Source organism: Ovis canadensis, chromosome 2 (assembly GCF_042477335.2).
Source record: "Ovis canadensis isolate MfBH-ARS-UI-01 breed Bighorn chromosome 2, ARS-UI_OviCan_v2, whole genome shotgun sequence".
In the NCBI taxonomy this organism is placed as follows: domain Eukaryota; kingdom Metazoa; phylum Chordata; class Mammalia; order Artiodactyla; family Bovidae; genus Ovis; species Ovis canadensis.
In genome coordinates, this window is record NC_091246.1 from 86646280 (window position 1) to 86668985 (window position 22706).

General features: G+C 40.9%; 1 protein-coding gene across 1 annotated transcript in view; it reads left to right on the forward strand.

The window, feature by feature from the left end:
* Window positions 1–22706, forward strand: part of SH3GL2 (SH3 domain containing GRB2 like 2, endophilin A1) — a 223607-nt gene that overhangs the window by 154185 nt on the left and 46716 nt on the right. The window contains exon 2 of the mRNA XM_069576632.1: window positions 10300–10368. Coding sequence (XP_069432733.1) covers window positions 10300–10368 — 69 coding nt within the window. The remainder of the gene's footprint in view (window positions 1–10299; window positions 10369–22706) is intronic.

A 22706-nucleotide genomic window follows, 5' to 3' on the forward strand; every position in this document is an offset into this window, starting at 1 on the left:
TCCTCAAGGAAACCTCAGTATTGTTTTTAAGGCCTTTCAGTTGGTCGGATGCAAATCTCCCACATGTTCAAGGACAATTGTGTTTACTTAAGCTCAACTGATTGTGGAATTAACCACAAATCTATAGACTCTCATGGGGCTTTCCAGGTGGCTCAGTCGTAAAGAATCTGCCTACCAATGCAGGAAACGCAGGTTCTATCCTTGGTTCAGGAAGATCCCCTGGAGGAAGAAATGGCAACCCACTCAGGTATTCTCACCAGGGAAATTACACGAACAGAGGAGCCTGGTGGGCCACAATCCAGATTGGTCTTAAAGAGCCAGGCACAATATTTGCAACAAGACCTAGATTAGTGTTTGATTGAATAACTGAGTACAGTTGTTGTTGGTGTTCAGTTGCTCAGTCGTGTCCAACTCTTTGCAACTCCATGGACTGCAGCACACCAGGTTTCCTTGTCCTTCACTACCTCCTGGAGTTTGCTCAAACTCATGTCCATTGAGTTGGTGATGACATCTAAACATCTCATCATCCTCTGTCACCTCCTCCTGCCCACAATCTTTCCCAGCATCAGGGTCTTTTCCAATAAGTTGGTTCTTTGCATCAGGTGGCCAAAGTATTGGAGCATCAGCTTTAGCATCAGTCTTTCCAATGGTTATTCAGGGTTCATTTCCTTTAGGATTGACTGGTTTGATCTCCTTGCAGTTCAAGGGACTCTCAAAAGTCTTCTCCAGTACCTCATTTTGAAAGCATCAGTTCTTTGGTGCCCAGCCTTCTTTATGGTCCTACTCTCACATCTGTACACAACTACTGGATAAACCATAGCTTTGACTATATGGATCTTTGTTGGTAAAGTAATGTCTCTGCTTTTTAATATGCTGTCTAGGTTGGTCATAACTTGCCTTCCAAGGAGTAAGCATCTTTTAATTTCATGGCTGCAGTCACCATCTGCAGTGATTTTGGAGCCCCAAAAAATAAAGTCAGCCACTATTTCCCCATCTGGAAACTGTTTCTGCTATTTCCCCATCTATTTGCCATGAAGTCATGGGACTGGACACTGTGATCTTAGTTTTTTGAATGTTGAATTTTAAGCCAGCTTTTTCACTCTCCTCTTTCACCTTCATTAAGAGGCTCTTTTGTTCCTTTTTCACTTTCTGCCATTAGGGTGCTGTCATCTGTGTCTTCTCCTGACAGTCTTGATTCCAGCTTTTGCTTCATCCAGCCTGGTGTTTCTCATGATGTACTCTGCATAGAAGTTAAATAAGCAGGGTGACAATATACAGCTTTGATGTACTCCTTTCCCAACTTTGAACCAGTCAGTTATTCCATGCCAAGTTCTAACTATTGCTTCTAGATTTGCATACAGGTTTCTCAAGAGGCAGGTAAGGTGGTCAGGTATTCCCATCTGTTTCAGAATTTTCCACAGTTTGTTGTGATCCGCATGGTCAAAAGCTTTAGCATATGAATGAAGCAGAAGTAGATGTTTTTCTGGAATTCTCTGATCCAAGGGATGTTGGCAATTTGATCTCTGGTTCCTCGCCTTTTCTAAATCCAGCGTGTACATGTGGAAGTTCTCAGTTCATATATTTTTGAAGCCTGGTGTTGGTTTAGGCGCTAAGTCATCTCTGACTTTTGTGACCCCATGGACTGCCAAGCTCCTCTGTCCATGGGATTCTCCAGGCAAGAATACTGGAGTGGGTCACCATTTCCTTCTCCAGGGTATCTTTCCCACCCGGGAATTGAACCTGGGTCTCCTGCATTGCAGGCAGATTCTTTACTGACTGAACTACTGGCTTGAAGGATTTTGACCATTACCTTGCTAGCATGGGTACTGTAGCCTAGCTTAATTGATTCATCAAATTAACCATACTAGAAGTAGATACCAAATTTTAAATTGAAAGACACCTTAGAACTCTCCTGATTATCTCACCACACCCTAACCCAAATTGTGGATGAGGAAACAGAGGCCCAGAGAAGTTTGTAGTTTCATTTTACAAAAAAGTAAAGAGCTTCCCAATAGTTACTCTTAACAACGGAAGACCTAGGGCGACTTTCCCTTGCCTTATCAGCTGAGTCATAGGGCTTTCGGTTTTAGGCCATTCATTAGAGGGTCCTGAAATCCCAGATGAATTACTGTTTTTTTTTTTTTTCTTTCTAAATTCTGCTTTTTTCTCAAGGGATTTTATAACTGAGCTTTAAATAGAATTAAAAAAAATAGTATATGACATAATTCTAGCCCTAAGTCTTGGGAGTCTATTTTTAGCAGACACTGTCTTTTTATATTTCACTCAGTTTTGGTGGCTTATTGCTGTAGACTATGAAAATGCATGATTTTTTTCCTATTGCCAGGGATGGGAAACTCTATGGATATATTTTCAAATTCTGTGAATCCCCCTTCCCAAATTACCCTTTATCTGATGAGGAGCTAGATTCTTTGGATGAATGAAAAATAGAGAAGTGGTTATTGTTTTTTATTATGTACATTTTATGTACTTAATTTTCTTTTTTTTTCTAGAAGACAGAAATAGGATCACTTGTGAATATAGCTGTAGGTGATAGTATAAACTGTCTTTCCAGGGAGGGACTGAAATTTGCATGATACGTCAATTATAAATACTACCATTTCCCTTTGAGGTGAGTGTATAAGTAGTCACATAGTGCATGGGAAGTTCTCAATTTGGTGCAACAGAGCTTAGAAACTTATTACTCTTAACCCAAGCGAACCACACCGGAAGCTTAGAACATCATGCAAATCAGTTTCTGCATTTTCTATATAGTATTTGACAAAAAGCAAGATAAGCTTGTCACGCGAGTGTATGTTCCCCGGTTCTTTGTCTCGTCACAACAAAGATTTGGAGCAACGGACATTAGAGCCCTCGGCATGTCACAGCTCTCGGGTCTTGGACAAACCGTGTTATAGCTCTTAGGCAAATCAGTGTTATAGCTCTATTTTATTTAGAAGATAGCAGGAGAATCCATCCTCGAAGCGTGAGGGCATGCCAACCCAAAGATTTGAAGGGAAGAGAGTGGAGGAGCGTGTGGGAGAGAGAGAGAGGGAGAGAGAGAGAAAGAGCGCATGCACGCGGGAGAGAAAGAGAGAGAGAGCGTGCGTTGGCTCCTGCTTTTATATGTTTTCCCTCCACCTGGGCCTGCCCTGTGCAAATTGGGCTTGGCCAGGAGTGCTGTTTGTTCTACCTGAAGTCTTCACTCTGGTCCTCGGACCTTCCTTTTTAGCCACCGCCATTTTGGACTCCTTTTTCCTATTCTACCTACCTAACAGGCTGAAAGTTGGGAAAAGGGCCAAGTGCTTAGTTCTCCTAACTCATTCTAAAGTTTTTGGCTCCAAATATTCAAAGAAAATCGCTCCTCATTCTGTTGAATGCTTGGGGCAGGGGGGATAATTGTGAGAGGAATCCGTTGACCAAAAAAAGATGCATAACATGACAGTGGCAGTTAAGTTTTATTTGGGGCAAAATGAGGACTGCAGCCCAGGAGACAGCACCTGAGACAGCTCTGAGAAGCTGCTCCGGACAGGGAGGGAAGGTCAGTATATGTGATTTCGGTGAAGGGGGTGGTCATTGCAATTAAGCACTTACTTTACAAGAGGTTTTCTGTTACTCCTGAGGAGCTGATGTCACCATAAAGGGATTTAGTGTTTTTCTAGATATGAGGAGATACAGGATTGGGATCATGCAATCAGTTGCTGAAAATATGTATCTTAAGACCTGTTCTATCAGTTTCACTGAAGCACAGAGTGACTCATTCTCTACCCTGAACTCCCTTCACATGTGTCGAAGGTCAGCAGCTACAGCAGCACGGGATTCAGTCCCCATGAAGACAGATGGCAAATGCCCTTGGCAAGCACCAGTTTGTAGTTGACAAACCTTTTTATTTTTCTTCAGTATAGTGAGAAATAGAATTAGCACGGAGAAGGCAATGGCACCCCACTCCAGTACTCTTGCCTGGAAAATCCCATGGACAGAGGAGCCTGGTGGGCTGCAGTCCATGGGTCGCTAAGAGTCGGACACAACTGAGCGACTTCACTTTCACTTTTCACTTTCATGCATTGGAGAAAGAAATGGCAACCCACTCCTGTGTTCTTGCCTGGAGAATCCCAGGGATGGGGAAGCCTGGTGGGCTGCCATCTCTGGGGTCGCAGAGTCGGACACGACTGAAGCGACTTAGCAGCAGCAGCAGCAGAATTAGCACAGTTAGTTCAATTAACTTAGTTTAGATAGATGAAAATGCCTTCACTCATTTTCAAGAAAATATTAAATTTCTGATTGAGAAAAATAGTATATAGTTTTTGAAATTCACTTTCAAAACATCATGGCATTTAAGCATTCCAATTTAAAGACAGCTGAGAAAAACTAGTGTGAAACCTGTATCCCATAAAGTATATCCATCCTCCCTTTCATACATGGCAACACCACCATCTGGAAAAGCTAGGTCTACTTGTATTTAGCTAAATACCAAGATAATATTGCTGTGATTTTGACTTTCCTGTTTCCTTCTGAATATTAGGCATGTTGTCAAGTATTATCATTTTAATTTTAGTACTTAACCAATGAATAATAATTAAAGAACTTTCATAGAGTCAGAGTATGGGCTTCTTTTATTTGATTTCCCTGGTGGCTCAGAGGGTAAAGTGTCTGCCTGCAATGCGGGAGACCCGGGTTTGATCCCTGGGTTGGGAATATCCCCTGGAGAAGGAAATGGCAGCTCACTCCAGTATTCTTGCCTGGAGAATCCCATGGATGGAGGAGCCTGGTAGGCTCTACTCCAGGGGGTTGCAAAGAGTCGGACACGACTGAGCGACTTCACTTTCACTTTCTTTCTTTCTACAAATTGTTGATGTCTTTCTACAAATATTGGGAAAGCAATATTTTGAGTTTGCTGTATTTTTACTTATTGTCAACAGCAAAAAAGTTATAACATTTTACAGGGGAGATAAAACTCTCAGAAATGATATAAAGAACAAGTGCTCACTCATAATTAAGGGTCCTCCTTTGATTTATTTTGCTCTTAGAATAATTCATTGACACACATTTTTGTTTCAACTGATGATTTTCTGCTGTGCAGTGTGTTAGGTACTGCAAAAGTTTTCAAAGATGCATGTGATAGGATTCCCACCTTTGAATTTTATAATCAGATAAGCAAAAGTTCTCAGCAGTTTTACTCATCAAGTAGCTAGTTCCAGGGACCCCAACAGATGGTGTGTTTTATTAAGAGTGCAGTGGAAATCTAGTAACTTCCATCTAGGGTGGGCATTCAAGATGAAGATGGAGAAGGTGAAAGTTGGATTAGGTACTTAGGTACATCTTAGGTACTTGGCAGGATTTGAAAATTAGAAAAGAGAAATAATATAGGTCCAGGTACAAGGCAAAAGGAATTAACACAGCATATTTGGTGACTGGTAAAATCTGGCTTTGTATAATGAATAATGAGACAAAGCTAAAGAAAAATAGGGACATCAGACAGTAAATAACTTTGCAGGTGTGTGGAGTATGAATAAATTTGGTCTTAAGTCTATTGAATTTCACTGATGATGTGATTTTCAAGGAGACCTTTATAAAAGGCCGTTGGAGATAAGGTAGTTGGGTATTCAGTGTTTGACTGAAGTGCAATATAGGGAAGTATCAGAGCTGCAGCCAGAGGCTGGAGTGTCTTTTGCCTAGAGGTGATAATTCATGCAGGGGAGGATGAGTCCTTGTTGGAGAGCCTGCAGCATCCTCATCCTTTGTGCTGAGAACAGTGGTCATTTATTTAAGGTGCCTCCTGCTGCTGGTCCCCTTATTTTTCTTATTTGGCATATAGAAAAAATAGCGTGAGGCAACACGACTGCAGACTCAGAGTTAAGACTTTTAATTTAAAATGTGAGTTGATTATATTATTTATTTTCTTTCTGTGAAGAGTTATGCCTTTTGAAAAACCACCCCTGAGTGAAATGATCAGTCCTGTTTGCCTTACTTTATGCCTCCTTTCAGTCTTTTTAACATTAACATTTACAAAATTGCACTGTAGTTCAGTCCACAAATCTTTACTGAGTATATCTTGTGATGAATACAATGAAGAATAACATAGAGGAAGATGAGATTTTTTGGTTCGGTTGGAATATATATGGAGAGTGTAATAGAAAATAAGATCGGAAGCACAAGTTCTCAGTGTTGTGCTAGGTAAGTACACTGGAAGATTTTGAACAGGAGAGTTGTTTTTAGATGGTACAGGTGGGCATATTGACTCATTTATACTGTTTTGTTTGATTCAAATAACTTTTGCTAATGTTTATTTAAATAGGGGATCAATTTCTCAAAAAGTGAGTATACTAGCTAAAGTATACTAAACAATATCGGAAAATATTCAATAATATGAGATCTTTTTAGGAACCACCTCTGGAATATAGTAGAGCAAAACTATTCTTAAATAAATGGTACTAGGTAAGGAAAGCAAGAGCTATATTAGTGTCTCAGTGGTAAAGATGCTGCCTGCAATATAGGATACCTAGGTTTGATCCCTGAATTGGGAATATCACCTGGAGAAGGAAATGGCAACCCACTGCAATATTTTTGTCTGGGAAATCCCATGGGCAGAGGAGGCTGGTGGGCTGTAGTCCATGGGGTTGCAAGAGTTGGACATGACTTAGTGACTAAACCACCACCAAGGAAAACAAAACTCATTGTTGGCCAGATGAGCTCAGGGATCCTGCCTTCCTCACCTGACTCACATACACAAAAGCAATAGAAGTTTTAGTAATGTTATTTAAAGAACAGGAGGAGGAAATATTTGCCATACTCCTAAGGAATGAGAAGATGGTTATTTAGCAGATGGTTTAATTCAGTGCCTTGGTATATTTAGATCCTTTGTGACTTGGGGAAAAAACAGCCCAGAGAACAGTGTAGATATCATTTTGAGTACTCTTTCTTTTGCCATGGATCAAATCAGATAAGAAATTTACATCAACCAAGCAATCAGACCAAGACCAGTATCTGTTAGCCTCATTCAGTATATTTGGTGAACAGTTTCTCTTATAGCAGCTCAAATGTCAGTTTTTGTGGAGAACAGATTCATATTTTCTCTTTCTTCCTTCCTCTCTGTCCCCCTCCCCTCCCTTTCTCTCTTTCCTCATGTCTCTCTCTCCCCACCATCTCTCTCTCACATATACACACTCTTTCTCTCTCTCTCTCTTTCACACACACACACACACACACACACATACACACACACACGCAGAGTACTTAAGCCACATAGGTAAAGTCAGTGGACTGATGGACTGATGATTGTGCTTTGCGTGAGTTACTAGGACTAGTTCTGAATTACTAATGGCCAGTGTGATCTCATTTGGTATTCCTATAATACAGTGAGCCACTCTGGTGCTAACCTATTGATGGATATAAAAAAGAAGGAAATTAAAATTACTTTCAGTTGAGCAGTATAGGTTGAAAGTATAATATAAGCTTCTGTGGTTTTGATGAAGGTCCTATTTTATTGCTTAGATATGGTAAAAAATGTGATTAACCAAGGTTACCAGGATTTTCTGTTACTATAAATGGAGACGTTTTTCAGCTACTTGGTTTCTGTGACAATTTTGCAAATGAAAATTAAACATCTCATTCATGGATCATGGGAGGAATATATCTATAATGATTCTCTTTAATCAAAGTGGGGCCTTGGGCCTGATGACATTGCAGACAGTCAGATAGAACTGAGACAGTTGAGTTGGGAGTATGAGGCTTATATTTCTTTACTGCATAGGAATTCAACAAGATTATAGAGTTTCCCGGCCCAAATTTAACAGATAACCACATACATCAAGAATAAGACACAAGAGGGGCTTAAATATGAATGGAAATTGCCATCACTGAGCAAAGTGAAAGAGAGAGAATCAGTGTACAAATCAGAGTAAAATTTGTTTGCTGATAAGGAAAATTTGATAACAATAACCTTTAAGTTCCCTTCTATTCCTAATTTTCTTTGACTTAAACTTGAACATGCAGGTTAAGTTATTGACACTTGGAATTCCACTAGGAGGTCCTAAACTGAATTCTAAGGCCTTTCCATCTCTCTCTGGCTTGGTAACATCTTTAAGAAAGTAAGCAAAAACTGGCTGCTGTGCCAGATCAGTTGATACAGGCTTATATTTGGTTGATAGTGAGGCAACACAAAGCCTAGATCTGTGCTGCTGCTGCTGCTGCTAAGTCGCTTTAGTCGTGTCCGACTCTGTGCGACCCCATAGACAGAAGCTGATCTTGTTGAAATAATTGATAGCCACCACCACTTAGGAAACAAGTTAAGTGAGAGGGCTGATGTCAAGGACTGAGGGTTGAAATGGTGAATCGAACTCTGGCCATCTGGCCATTTGATACAAAGAACTTTAGGCAGAAATGGCCAGCACCATGGACAGCTCTTCAGTACTGCGGTGTGAATGCAAAGCCACCTAGGGTTTACTTGGGGAAATTGCCTTCCAGGTAATTTTTTAAAATTTATGCAAGCCTCATAAAAAAGTTTATTTATGCAAGTCTCAGTTTTCTGATGGAGAAGGCAATGGCAACCCACTCCAGTACTCTTGCCTAGAAAATCCCATGGACGGAGGAGCCTGGTAGGCTGCAGTCCATGGGGTTACGAAGAGTCGGCCTGACTGAGTGACTTCACTCTCACTTTTCACTTTCATGCATTGGAGAGGGAAATGGCAACCCACTCCAGTATTCTTGCCTGGAGAATCCCAGGGATGGTGGAGCCTGGTGGGCTGCCGTCTATGGGGTCGCACAGAGTCGGACACAACTGAAGTGACGTGGCAGTAGCAGTTTCCTGAAAATTGTTAGATTCTTCTTAAGGTACTAAATAGCAGTTAAATAAACTGATAGAAAAGACCAGGATTTTTAAGCAGACCAGGGAAGCCCAGCAGGTGCAGGTTATTGGTGAGAGAAGGGAACTAGGATATATTGTATGTCTGATAGGTTCAGATAGGAGTTTTTATATTTTATACCATTTAATTTGCATAACAACATGGTGTGCCACTGCAGTCCGTGCCATAATGTTTCATCTCAGTATATTCCTTCTGTTACTGCTGTTGAAGTGAAATCTGGGCCAGAGTGGTGAAAGAATTCAGGCTCTTGATTTTCCCAAGAGTGATCTCTTCTAAAGCTCTTCCTGGTGGCAGAACACAAGAGTTAGAGAAGGGGAATGTGAGCACTATACCTCAGCCCTCAATAAGGGGATATCAGAGCTTCCAAGGTGAGAAAGTGAGCCATGTATCCCAGGGCCCTTTTAGAAGGAGGTAAACCAAGCTTACTTGGATGACCCAGTTGTTGCTAAGGTTGCTGCAGGTCTCACCATGGTGGGGATCTTCTGCAAAGACCCTCAACACAGTGGCTATTAAAAGAGTGAAGCTTATACTTCAGTATGTGTATGTGATAACTTTATGTAGCACAGTGACATCTTAGTAAAAAGCATCTAACTACCTTTACAGTTATTTTAAGAGAAATGACATTCTGGTGTCATTAGCATTTAATATATCCTGTTTTTAATGAAAGTGAACTATTTTTCTTGTGATTCCTTTGTAATTTTTATTAGACTTAATTTGATCTTTATTTCAAAACAGAATAGAATGTCTAATTTTTTAATGAATGAATTCTACAAGTAGAAAATGTACCTTTGCATATGTAAACTGATGAACATAGAATGTATGATAATGGGAATTGACTGGGTAGCAAAGAAATACTCTCAACATCTTTACACACAATTTATCTTATGTATATAAGGATATGGACAGCTACAGGGAGATTTACAAGATAACTATTTAAGTCCCTTTATCTGAAGATTAGTTAGGCTGGTATTTTTCATACCAGTTTGATAGATGCTTGTGATTATCTGTTCAACAGCCCATTGAAAAATAGGTTGAAGATGCAGTAATTTTCTACCTAGGTAGCATTTTAGATCCATTATCAGAGGGAAATGATTATTGTATGATGCTATTGTCCCTTGGAACTTTCAAAAGGAAAATGTTAGTGATTTGACAGTTGTATGATGATTCATATAACAGAAAGAGCACTAGAGTTGAAATCAGAAGACACAGCTTTGAATTCCTGCTTCAGTATCTACCAGATGCGTGGATTTTGGTAAATTATTCATATCCTCTGATACACAGTTGCCTCCTGTGAAAATGGGACTGCCTACCCATATCAGAGAATAGTTGTGATGTTATATTAGATGATATTTGTCAAAGCACTTAAAACTTGTGACATATTTTTAAAAGCAATTTATTTATAATAATTCCTTTTTTTTTTTTTTTTGGTTATTTTCTACAGAAAGTGAGTGAGAAGGTTGGAGGAGCTGAAGGAACCAAGCTAGATGATGACTTCAAAGAGATGGAGAGGGTGAGTCTTCATCACTTAGATTCCCTTGATGTGAAATCTCCCAGCATACTAAGTGGAGAAGGGAGAGAGGAAAGGGGAAGCTGTTCTCCACTGGTACCTGAGAATGCAAGTTACTCTTATAAGTACTCTCTTTTTAGTGACTATAGCAAAACAGAAAATGTAAAGTGCTTTTTTTTTTGTAAAACTATCCTGAGAACAAAGCCTCCATGAAGGTGAAATGTCGTAATGGATTTTATCATCACTTTTCCAAATAAGGACAATATGGAGCTGGTGTTTGAATTGGACTGGGCTGGTACAAACAGAAGAGAAAGTGGGGAATGATGTATCAGATGTTTTGGGGAGAGTTTGAGTCACTCCAGCTTTTGAGAACTTCCCTGAGGGGACTGTGCCAGCAAGAGTCAGCAGGTGCAGTGAATGTAGTTGTGAGCCTGTCTGCTCTTGGCCTGAGTTCCACCTACACTGCTTGTTACACAAGTCAGGATATTGCTCTGGGCCTCTGTATTCTCATAAATGTAAAAGGAGAGTACATGTTCATTCTTAGAGATTTATTAAGGATGAAAAATAATATAAATCATGTAACATTTTTGCTTAAAAGAGCAGATGCTCGACAAGTGAGAGTGGAGATGGTGAACAAAATATGCCTTTTCATTTTTCTTGGGACAGGTGCCATATTTTCCCTTTTGCTTTTCTTTCATTTTGAGACTGTTCACTGAAAGCGAAACATAGGCTTATGATGGAGAATGGACATTACATCATGCAATTAATTATTTTAGATGGTAAATTGTGAGTGAGTAAAGGATCTGGGAATCCAAACTGGGTACTTGAACAGAGAGAATGTCAAAAGCCCGTGATACCCAGAAACCACATTTTTTACTTAGTCTATATCAGTTCCAGTGGGCAACCTCAGTTTTCCTATTAATATTTTTGCTTTCTGCATGAAGCATCAAGCAGAAAATTCATAGATGCTTTCTTCCCTGACTTTTTCAGTTTTTGTTCTGAAGAGTGCACTGATGAACAAAACAAATCTTTGTTTTGTACCTTCTTTGAGGCAGGCTTGTGGGATACATTAGTAAACAGGATAGATAAGGTTCCTGACTGAATTAAAATCATAATCTAGTGCGGAAAACAGACTTTAGACAATTACTGTCCAGTGTGGCAAGGGTAATGAAACGTGGCACTAGAGAAGCTTGGAACAGAGGAAACTCACCCACATAGGGTGGTCAGGGAAGACTTTCCTGATATTTACATGAGGATAGAAAGAATTAGCAGAGCCTAATGTATTTCTAGTAAAGGAAACATCAAGCAAGAGAGGACCGGATGCATTGGAGTTCCTGAAAAAAAGATGAGTTGCCCAGAGACCAGAGTCTTGTGAAATAGACCATTCAGTGTTTAGATAAACCAGCTAAATAGCTGGTATTTCTGGCCAAGTTTTTGAGGTGGACTCACTGATAGACAGAGATCTGAGAGACAGATCTGAGAGACAGAGTGCCTGATGAACTATGGATGGAGGTTCGTGACATTGTACAGGAGACAGAAATCAAGACCATCCCCATGGGAAAGAAATGCAAAAAAGCAAAATGGCCGTCCAAGGAGGCCCTTACAAATATCTGTGAAAAGAAGAGAAGTGAAAAGCAAAGGAGAAAAGGAAAGATATAAGCATCTGAATGCAGAGTTCCAAAGAATAGCAAGGAGAGATAAGAAAGCCTTCCTCAGCGATCAATGCAAAGAAATAGAGGAAAACAACAGAATGGGACAGACTAGAGATCTCTTCAAGAAAATTAGAGACACCAAGGGAACATTTCATGCAAAGATGGGCTCAATAAAGGACAGAAATGGTATGGACCTAACAGAAGCAGTAGATATTAAGAAGAGGTGGCAAGAATACACAGAAGAACTATACAAAAAAGATCTTCACGACCCAGATGATCACGATGGTGTGATCACTCAGCTGGAGCCAGACATCCAGGAATGTGAAGTCAAGTGGGCCTTAGAAAGCATCACTACAAACAAAGCTAGTGCAGGTGATGGAATTCCAGTGGAGCTATTTCAAATCCTGAAAGATGATGCTGTAAAAGTGCTGCACTCAATGTGCCAGCAAATTTGGAAAACTCAGCAGTGGCCACAGGACTGGAAAAGGTCAGTTTTCATTCCAATTCCAAAGAAAGGCAATGCCAAAGAATGCTCAGACTACAGCACAGTTGTACTCATCTCACACACTAGTAGAGTAATGCTCAAAATTCTCCAAGCCAGGCTTCAGCAGTACGTGAACCGTGAACTTCCATATGTTCAAGCTGGTTTTAGAAAAGGCAGAGGAACCAGAGATCAAATTGCCAACACCCGCTGCATCATGGAAAAAGCAAGAGAGTTCAGGAAAAACATCTATTTCTGCTTTATTGACTATGCCAAAGCCTTTGACTGTGTGGATCACAATAAACTGTGGAAAATTCTGAAAGAGATGGGAATATCAGACCACCTGACCGGCCTCTTGAGAAACCTATATGCAGGTCAGGAAGCAACAGTTAGAACAGGACATGGAAAACAGACTGGTTCCAAATAGGAAAAGGAGTACTTCAAGGCTGTATATTGTCACCCTGCTTATTGAACTTCTATGCAGAGTACATCATGAGAAATGCTGGGCTGGAAGAAGCACAAGCTGGAATCAAGATTGCTGGGAGAAATATCAATAACCTCACATATGCAGATGACACCACCCTTATGGCAGAAAGTGAAGAGAAACTAAAAAACCTCTTAATGAAAGTGAAAGAGGAGAGTGAAAAAGTTGGCTTAAAGCTCAACATTCAGAAAACGAAGATCATGGCATCTGGTCCCATCACTTCATGGGAAATAGATGGGGAAACAGTGGAAACAGTGTCAGACTTTATTTTTGGGGGCTGCAAAATCACTGCAGATGGTGATTGCAGCCATGAAATTAAAAGACGCTTACTCCTTGGAAGAAAAGTTATGACCAACCTAGATAGCATATTGAAAAGCAGAGATATTACTTTACCAACAAAGGTCCATCTAGTCAAGTCTATGGTTTTTCCAGTGGTCATGTATGGATGTGAGAGTTGGACTGTGAAGAAGGCTGAGCACCAAAGAATTGATGCTTTTGAACTGTGGTGTTGGAGAAGATTCTTGAGAGTCCCTTGGACTGCAAGGAGATCCAACCCATCCATCTTAAAGGAGATCAGTCCTGGGTGTTCATTGGAAGGACTGATGTTGAAGCTGAAACTCCAATACTTTGGCCACTTCATGCAAAGAGTTGACTCATTGGAAAAGCCCCTGATGCTGGGTGGGATGGGGGGCAGGTGGAGAAGGGGTCGACAGAGTATGAGATGGCTGGATGGCATCACCAACTCGATAGACATGAGTTTGAGTGAACTCTGGGAGTTGGTGATGGACAGGGAGTCCTGGTGTGCTGTGATTCATGGCGTTGCAAAGAGTTGGACATGACTAAGCAACTGAACTGAGCTGAACTCACTGATAGAATAAGGACCCTTCTGATAGGATATTTAATATGAGAGTCCTGAGCCCCGACCTGAAGTCTGGGAAGCCAGCCTTTTACACAGAATGCCTGACAGCCACTTGCTTCCATTGGACTGAAGTCTGCATTGGTCTCTATTTCTCATCTCTGGACGGTTTGAAATACCACCTGACCTTCAGCCAAAGCCAGGCCACTGCTGTTTAAGTTTTCTGAAACAGAATTCTACCCATCCTTCTTTTACAGCATCTGGGGCTCTAAAATCTGACACACATGCTCAGAATAACTTGGCTTTGATTCCTCCTTCACCGTTTTTATTGGAGTTCCTTACCCGTCTTTATCAGCAGCCCCATGGGTCTGTTAATTTGCACCAATCTTGTCTACACCCAGTCTTCCTTCATCCCTCTTATCCTTTGATGTCTCCCTCCCCTCCTCCCCCACCCTGGAGGAAATGTATAATATGCCACTCGGTCAGAGCTCTGTCATTAATGACTGGTTTGGCAGGTATTATATTTAGGAATTTAGGACCAAGGAATCAGAATTGGAGTCCTGCTTTCAGCCTCTGCCAGGACATAAGGCAATAAGCTTGGTAGCCCACTGCCAAAGCTGAGACTAGCTTTCTGTTTCTTAAAAATGAGACTAAAAAGAAGAAATTTGGAGAATAGACTTTATAACTGAATGACTAATTAAGGCTTTGAATCCATACCAATCTTGCAACGTAATAGAAATAAAAGAACATCTTATAAATATTCTGCTTCAGACAAAGACCCACAGATGTCCCTCTAAGTTGTGACCAACTCTTTGCAACCCCATGGACTATAACTCACCAGGCTCCTCTGTCCATGGAATTTTCCAGGCAAGGGTATTGGAGAGGGTTGCCATTCCCTTCTCCAGGGGATCTTCCCAACCCAGGGATTGAACCCAGATCTCCTCTATTGCAGGCAGATTCTTTACTGTTAGAGCCACCAGGTAATGCTTATTTCTCCTATTTCCTAGAAAATAATGAGTTTCTGAAGTTTTTATTTCAAAATCTAAGTATTCCTATAATGAAGTTTTGTTGATTGAAGAACACACCTGTGGTTTTGTATTTGGACTTATAACTAGGTAAATTGAGAGATTTAGATTTAAGTGAGGTGTGGAAATCATTTAATTCCACTTTATTGCACTTGTCTTTTGCCTTATCTGTGGTTCTGTACCAAGTTTTGCACTCTCCACTTATGTTAAAAAGGTAGAGACTTATGTGGTAATTGGAAAACACGTGCTTTAGATTCAGACTCCCAAACTGTGCCTTCTGTTAATGTGTTTATTACTCAAAGATTTTTATTCAGTGTTCCGAAGCCTGCAGAAGGATCACCTCTCCATGGTTGGTTTTCCGTTCATCAAGCATTTAGAATAGAGAACCTTTGTTCAGCTGTGTTATCAGGGGTGCAATTAGACAACAAAATGAGATAGATTAGAGGTTTGCATCAAGCAAGACTACTGGAAAGAGAAGTGGGTATTCCTAGTTTCCCAGCAATCCCACTGCTGGGCATACACACAGAGGAAACCAGAACTGAAAGAGACACATGTACCCTAATGTTCATTGCAGTACTGTTTACAATAACCAGGATATGAAAGCAACCTAGATGTCTGTCAGCAGACAAATGGATAAGAAAGCTATGGTACATATACACAATGGAGTATTACTCAGCCATTAAAAAGAATGCATTTGAATTGGTTCTAATGAGGTGGATGAAACTGGAGCCTATTATACAGAGTGAAGTAAGTCAGAAAGAAAAACACCAATACAGTATACTAACCTATATATATGGAATTTAGAAAGATGGTAATGATAACCCTGTATGTGAGACAGCAAAAGAGACACAGATGTATAGAACAGTCTTTTGGACTCTGTGGGAGAGGGCGAGGGTGGGATGATTTGGGAGAATGGCCCTGAAACATGTATAATATCATATGTGAAACGAATCGCCAGTCCAGGTTCAATGCATGAGACACGGTGCTCAGGGCTGGCGCCCTGGGATGACCCTGAGGGATGGGATGGGGAGGGAGGTGGGAGGCAGGTTCAGGATGGGGAACACATGTACACCCATGGTAGATTCATGTTGATGTATGGCAAAACCAATACAATATTGTAAAGTAATTAGCCTCCAATTAAATAAATAAATAATTTTTTAAAAGCCACTCTAACCACTCTCCTGCTGAGATGCAGTAAAATTACCTGTGTACCTCTTAGCCCTTGTAGCCTTCCCTTCGAGGAGCTGACTGGGTGGAATCCTTCCATTGTACTGTCTCTACCGGAACCCTGCTATCACCATTTCTGTCCTCTCCATAGTTGCCTCACATGGAATTGTTTATTCATTATTTTCAATAGTATCTGCTGCTTACAAGCTTCCTCCAACATTGTGTGGATTCCTCAAAAATCCACTGTGTGGATTGTTTTCTTTGAAAAGCTTCAGATTTTTTGGCAAGAGTGTTGCAGGAAGGGGAATGCCTTCCAAGGCCCAAGAGTGGGCTCTTGTCTAACACTCGGAAATGAATTGTCCAAGGAGACACACAAGCTGACAAAGCAAGAGACTTTATTGGGAAGGGTGCCCGGGCAGAGAGAAGTAGGGTCAGGGGACCCAGGAGAACTGCTCTGCCACATGGCCCACAATCTCAGGTTTTACGGTGATGAGTTTAGCTTTCAGATTATCTTTTGCCAGTCATTCTGACTCAGGGCCCTTCCTGGCTTCCTCAAGGCATTGCTCAGCCAAGATGGATGCCGGTGAGAAGGAATCTGGGAGGTGGTAGGACCACCTTTTGATGTTTCCCAAATTCTTCTGGTTGGTAGTGGCTTGTTAGATCTGTGTTCCTTACAGAGGAGCTCCTGTCATGTAAAATATCTCATGCAGGTGGTTACTGTAGTGCCTGTCCAGGATGCGTGGTGTCAGGGAATGTGCTTCCCCTGACAAGAGGAAGTACTGGAATTTAAGGGACCTCTGGTTTCCTCACAGATTTACATCAGTTGCTGCAGTGATTCTGTGTGTGTGTGTGTGTGTGTGTGTGTGTGTGTGTGTGTGTGACTATTCATTAATTCACATGAAATCTCTATAAATGCTTCCATGTGACAGGCATGCTGCTGGACATCAGGAATACAAAGATGATTAAGGTACAGTTCCTGCCTTCAAGGAGCTTTCAGTTTTGATAGAAGAAATAGGCACAGAGATGAGTGCCTTATAAGACATGGTGCTTGGTGTTTTGGGAAGTATTTTCACGGAAGACCTAACTCAGACTGGGTAGATCAGTGGAACGTTTCTAGAGGAGAGGGCACCTGAGCTAAATTCCAAAATTTTCTCTTGTTTCTGTGTACATGAGTTATGGCAAAGTCCAAGCCAAGGAATACAGTGTCTCCTTTTGTAGCCTGAAAAGTATCATAGGAAGTCCCTGCTGTTGAAACTGAGAGAATTAACTTAGGCAGGTTGATAAGGAGTCCAAGCCTAAGGTCCCTTTCAGAAGGAGGTGAACATTCTTTCTTTTTCACATTATTTTGAAAGGCCTATTTCACATATGCCTCTTAGCCAGCAGTATCTCTTGCTCAAGGACATGCTCTTTTTGAGCTCAGAATGTATGTTATGGGAGAAGGTCTGGGTAGAACTTCCACAGCCTTGAGCTCTGGGATAATCTGTTCCTTCTGGCTAATCTTGTGCTGATGTCATCCCAGGATGTATGTTATGGGAAAGGGTATGGGCAAAATTTTTACAGCCTTAAGGTATTTTCTTCTGTTCTTAGCAACTAGCAGAAAAGTATATAATGTTTTACTTAAACTAGCAAGGCAGGTACTCTCCTACCCCCTTCTGATGTCTATGTCAGAAGCTTTTTCTGTCACTTTCACTTTAAATAAAAATCTACACAAAGCTCTGAGTGACTGAGATTGTCTTTGGTCCTGGAGTTAAATCTTCTGCTTTGGAGACCACGAATCTGGCAGCATCATTCACCGTAAGTCATCATCTTTGGGCCTCATCCAGGATCCTAGGACAAGGTATAGCTATCACTATCATCTTGGAGGCTCATTTGGGATCCCAAGACAAAGTATAGCTATCATCTTGGGGCTAAGCTAAAGCTATCATCTTGAGGGCTCATCTGAGATCCCAAGACAAGGTATCAGGATATCTTATCACTATCATCTTGGGGGCTTGTCTGGGAGCCAAAGACAAAGTGTAGCTACCATCTTGGGGGCTAAGATAAAGCTATCAAAACCAGGAATCCTCAAGTTGAGAGCATTGCTATAGACCATTTTAGCAACAATGGAATTTATCTCAAGGGGCAGCCTCAAGTATTTTTAAAACTTTTTATTTTATATTGGAGTGCATACTCAGTCACTTCAGTCATGTCTGATTCTGTGTAGCCCTGTGGACTGTAGCCTGCCAGCTCCTCTGTCCATGGGATTCTCCAAAGCAAGAATACTGGAGTGGGTTGCTACGCCCTCCTCCAGGGGATCTTCCTGACCAAGGGATTAAACCCATGGCATCATCTGCGTCTCAGACGGATTCTTTACCACCGAGCTACTGGTGAAGCCCTTATATTGGAGTTTAGCCAATTAACAATATTGTAATAGTTTTGGGACAACAGCAAAGAGACTCACTCAGCCATACATATAAGAGTAGCCTCAAGTTTGAAGACAAGCAGATTTGGGAAAGAATGGAGCGATTGTCATTCCTTATGAGAGTGAGAGAGTGTATTGTTTGCAGAGCAGGCTGTGGAGATGCTCCCGTGGCTATTGTCTCCATGTATAATTAGTTATTGGGTGGAGAGGGGCTAGATCCTTCTATTAAACCCCACATGGTAGACTAGCGTTGATAAGTAGAAGCTATAGGAAAACAGATTCAGGCTTAACAGAAGAAAGAACTTACTGCTGTCAGAACTTTTTAAATAAAAAAAAAGCCTTGGGAATTACTGAATTCTCCATCACTGTGGCTAAACCCACAGTTCCTGTATTCTGTATGAAGCACTCTAGTTGCCATCTCCTTTGAGTGGTGTGGCAAGGAATTTGTTACTAATAGTGTCATTTGGGGCTCCTTGGTGGCTCAGCTGTTAAAGGATGTGCCTGCAATGCAGGAGACCCAGGTTTGATCCCTGGGTCGGGAAGATCCTCTGGAGAAGGCAATAGTAACCCACACCAGTATTCTTGCCTGGGAAATCCCATGGACAGAGGAGCCTGTTGGGCTACAGCCCATGGGGTACAAGAGTTGAACATGACTTAGTGACTAAATCACCACCGATAGTGTCATTTTAAATAATGTCCTTCTTACTTGGATTCTAGTGATAGATCTCAAATGGAAGGGAAAGGAGTAGAGTCCCAGCAAGCATGCTCAGGGTTTTACACATCCCTGAGTGTACCTGTCATATATGGGAATGTCTTCATGGTGGTGTTAAAGGAGAAGGTGTGGATTACTGTACTGAGACACTCATTCCCTGGTATAGAATTATAGGATGGATGGGAGCCACAAACACGATGAGCTTAAAGATATTTTTATGCTTATCCTGAAACTTAGCTTCTTCTCAGTTAAGTGTTTTCCACATATTCCCAAGCCAATGTTCATTAAAGGTAAATGCCTAAGAAGCAAAAAAAAAAAAAAAAAAAAAATTATGTTGGGGCAGTCTTGGCCTAATGCATTGTTTATTTTTGTTGTGAGCACACAGTTTGTTAATCAGGCTTTCCGAATACATAAGGTAACTGCTGTAAAGCACAGCAGTCTGGGGAAGGTACACTAATTCTTCCAAGTCAGGAGGGAACTATTAAGACACCCCCTTAATGGACCAGCCTGCGTCTCACTGCCAGACAGACTTTCCCAGAATGCCGTTTTCATCAGGTTTCTGTGGCTTGTTTAGTTATGTGTTCTCCCTCAGGTCCTTAGTGCTTTAAGTGGGTGTGTGTACATTCTTAATAGGTACATTTTCTTAACTTCAGTGACAGAAAAGTTAAGAATTTGAAATACTCTTCATGTTTCATATAATATTTAAACATTTCTTTTGTGTAAACACCGTAACTTACCCCATGTCCAAGTGGATGCCTAATTCATCCATATAGTATTGATCACTAGACCCACAAACTGTGTTGCATTTTAAGGTGTCCATTTTTTTGTCCTTAAATTCTGCTACTGTGTCCCCTGTGACATCACCTGGTATAATGCTGTATAATCTGGTATGATGTTGTCTAATGGTATGAAGTCATATCTTTTAGTCCTTTTGTTAGTCCACAAAAAATGCTGCACTTTTCACCTATGCAGCCATTTGTGTTCAGAAAACGCTGACTGTTCCTTTTCCAATGAGGGCAGGTCATTTTTAGGTGCCTCAAAACAAAGGCCCCGTTCTAGTCAATCTGGCGCTTTTCAGTTCTCTTGTATCTTGTCTCTGAAGACTGAGGCAGCTGGTGGAACGATGGGCATCCATAGATTCAGCATGGCATGCCTTTGTGAAAGTACAATAGAACCTCAGCACAGGAGCAGCAAACATTTTCTATACATACATTGGGCTTTGAGCCAGAGGGCGTTTGTGGTCTCTTTTGTGGCTCCTCACCTCTGCTGCTGAAGAGAAAAAGCAATCACTGGCGGTGCTTAAATGAAGGAGCATGGCTGCATTCCAATAAAATTTAATCAAGGACACTCAAATTTGAATTTCACATAGTTTTTATATGCAGCAAAATAGTCTTCTTTTGAATTGTTCCAACCATTAAAAAAAAGTTGACAGATAACAGCCCAGATTTGGCCTGCTGGCCATAGTTTTCCAACCCTTGTTGCAGCATGAAGAAGGAAAATGTGATAATGAATAAGAGAGTTGAGGGAGTTCTTTCTCTCCCTACCCACAATTGTAAAATTATAAGGCTGGATAGTGGAGGAGGAACCTCCTAATGTATTGAGAGTTGCTAAAATCTTTGTATTGAAAAGACTGAAATAAAAAAATCAGAGGAATATGTGCCTATGTTTCACTTTCAGGAAAATAACTGGCCAATTCAGTCCCTCTGGCACTCTCCCTTAGAAACCTTAACCTTTGGAACTCTTTTCATTCCCATCATAACCACACAGGTCATTTGAATATATTTGCCATCAGATGCCTTAAGCTCTGCCATATAGCCAGCAGAAAATATGTGTTTTAATCCTGTCACACATGTAGCCTAGACTTTCAGCCTGTTTTTTTTTTCTTCCTGCACACACCCTTTGACTTCATTTTCATGACATCGAGTGCATAGTGTTTGGTTGGTAATACTTCCAAGACCTCCGTGTATAGCCACACAAGTCTTGCACTGTACAATTCCAGGGGACCACTACTTCCTGCAGAATAAAATACTACTTAGCCACGTACTCAAATCTAAGATGTGTTAAAAACTCAAGTTAGCCAAAAGGATGTGGTACATAATATACACATGGACAGGTATCTCTAAAATAGGAGTGTTTTTTATGGTAATTTGATACCATAATGACGGCATAAGAAAAAGTTGTTTTCCTCTATTAATCACAGTAGTTACAAACTCTTTAAAACTCCTAATCTGACTACCACTGAGGTGGAAATGATTGAATATTGAAAAACAAAGCTGAAAAATAAAATCTTCAGGTTATGGTTCGGTTTCTGATTATAAAAGAGAAGGAGGCTTTACCCTACCCTTGAAAGGTTGACTTTATAGATATAGTAAGTTATGGAAAAATTCTGAATTGAGGACGGTGCCCTTGAACTCAAAACAATGAAGTTCTTGTGAACTTAATTGATACCTGGTATTCTACCATCAAAAAATCAGTTCTTTTCCTTCATACTCAATGTATTCTATGTTCTTACCTTGGATAGGAGGATGCACTCATTTTCAGTAGTCATTTACCCTGTAGACTGAACCATGTGAGCTGATAAGAGAATTTCATGGAGGGGTATACAGAGGGCCTCCCTGCACTGCTATCCATGTGGGGGCAAAGGGTGCAACAGAGAGAGGGCATGGTGACCTGCTGAGTACAAATACTGACTGTTCAGAATTTCCCAAGGATAGACTGTAGGACCAAGATTTTTTCTTTACAATTAGCCCAAAGTTCAAGAACTTGCAATGTTCTCGGAAGTTAAATAAAAACTTTCCTTCTCTTATTGAACAAAAAGTTGATGTTTCATTTTTCTTTCTTTAGAGCAGTGAAACCTACCACCATGCCTGGCCCTCTGTTGACATCCAGTGAATGCCTCTGGGAAAAAGTAGGATTCATAGTTCAACCTTGTTTTTTCATTTTTTGTTTTTAAAGTTAATTTAATTGGAGGCTAATTACTTTACAATATTCTGGTTTTTGTCATACATTGACATGAATCAGCCATGTGCCCCCCCCCCCACCCCCCCGTCCTGGAAACCCCTCCCACCTCCCTGCCCATCCCATCCTTCTGGATTTTCCCAGTGCACTGGCTTGGAGTGCCCTATTTCATGCCTTGAATTTGGACTGGTGATCTACTTCACATATGGTAATATACATGTCCCAATGCTATTCTCTCAAATCATCCCACCCTCGCCTTCTCCCACAGAGCCCAAAAGTCTCTTCTTTATATCTGTGTCTCTTTTGCTGTCTCACATATAGGGTCATCATTACCATCTTTCTAAATTCCATATACATCTGTTAGTATACTGTATTGGTGTTTTTCTTTCTGACTTACTTCGCTCGGTATAATAGGCTCCAGTTTTATCCACCTCATTAGAACTGACTCAAATGTATTCTTTTTAATAGCTGAGTAATGGTCCATTGTGTATGTGTACCACAACTTTCTTATCCGTTCGTCTGCTGATGAACATCTAGGTTGCTTCCATGTCCTAGCTATTGTAAACAGTGCTGCGATGAACATTGGGGTACATGTGTCTCTTTCA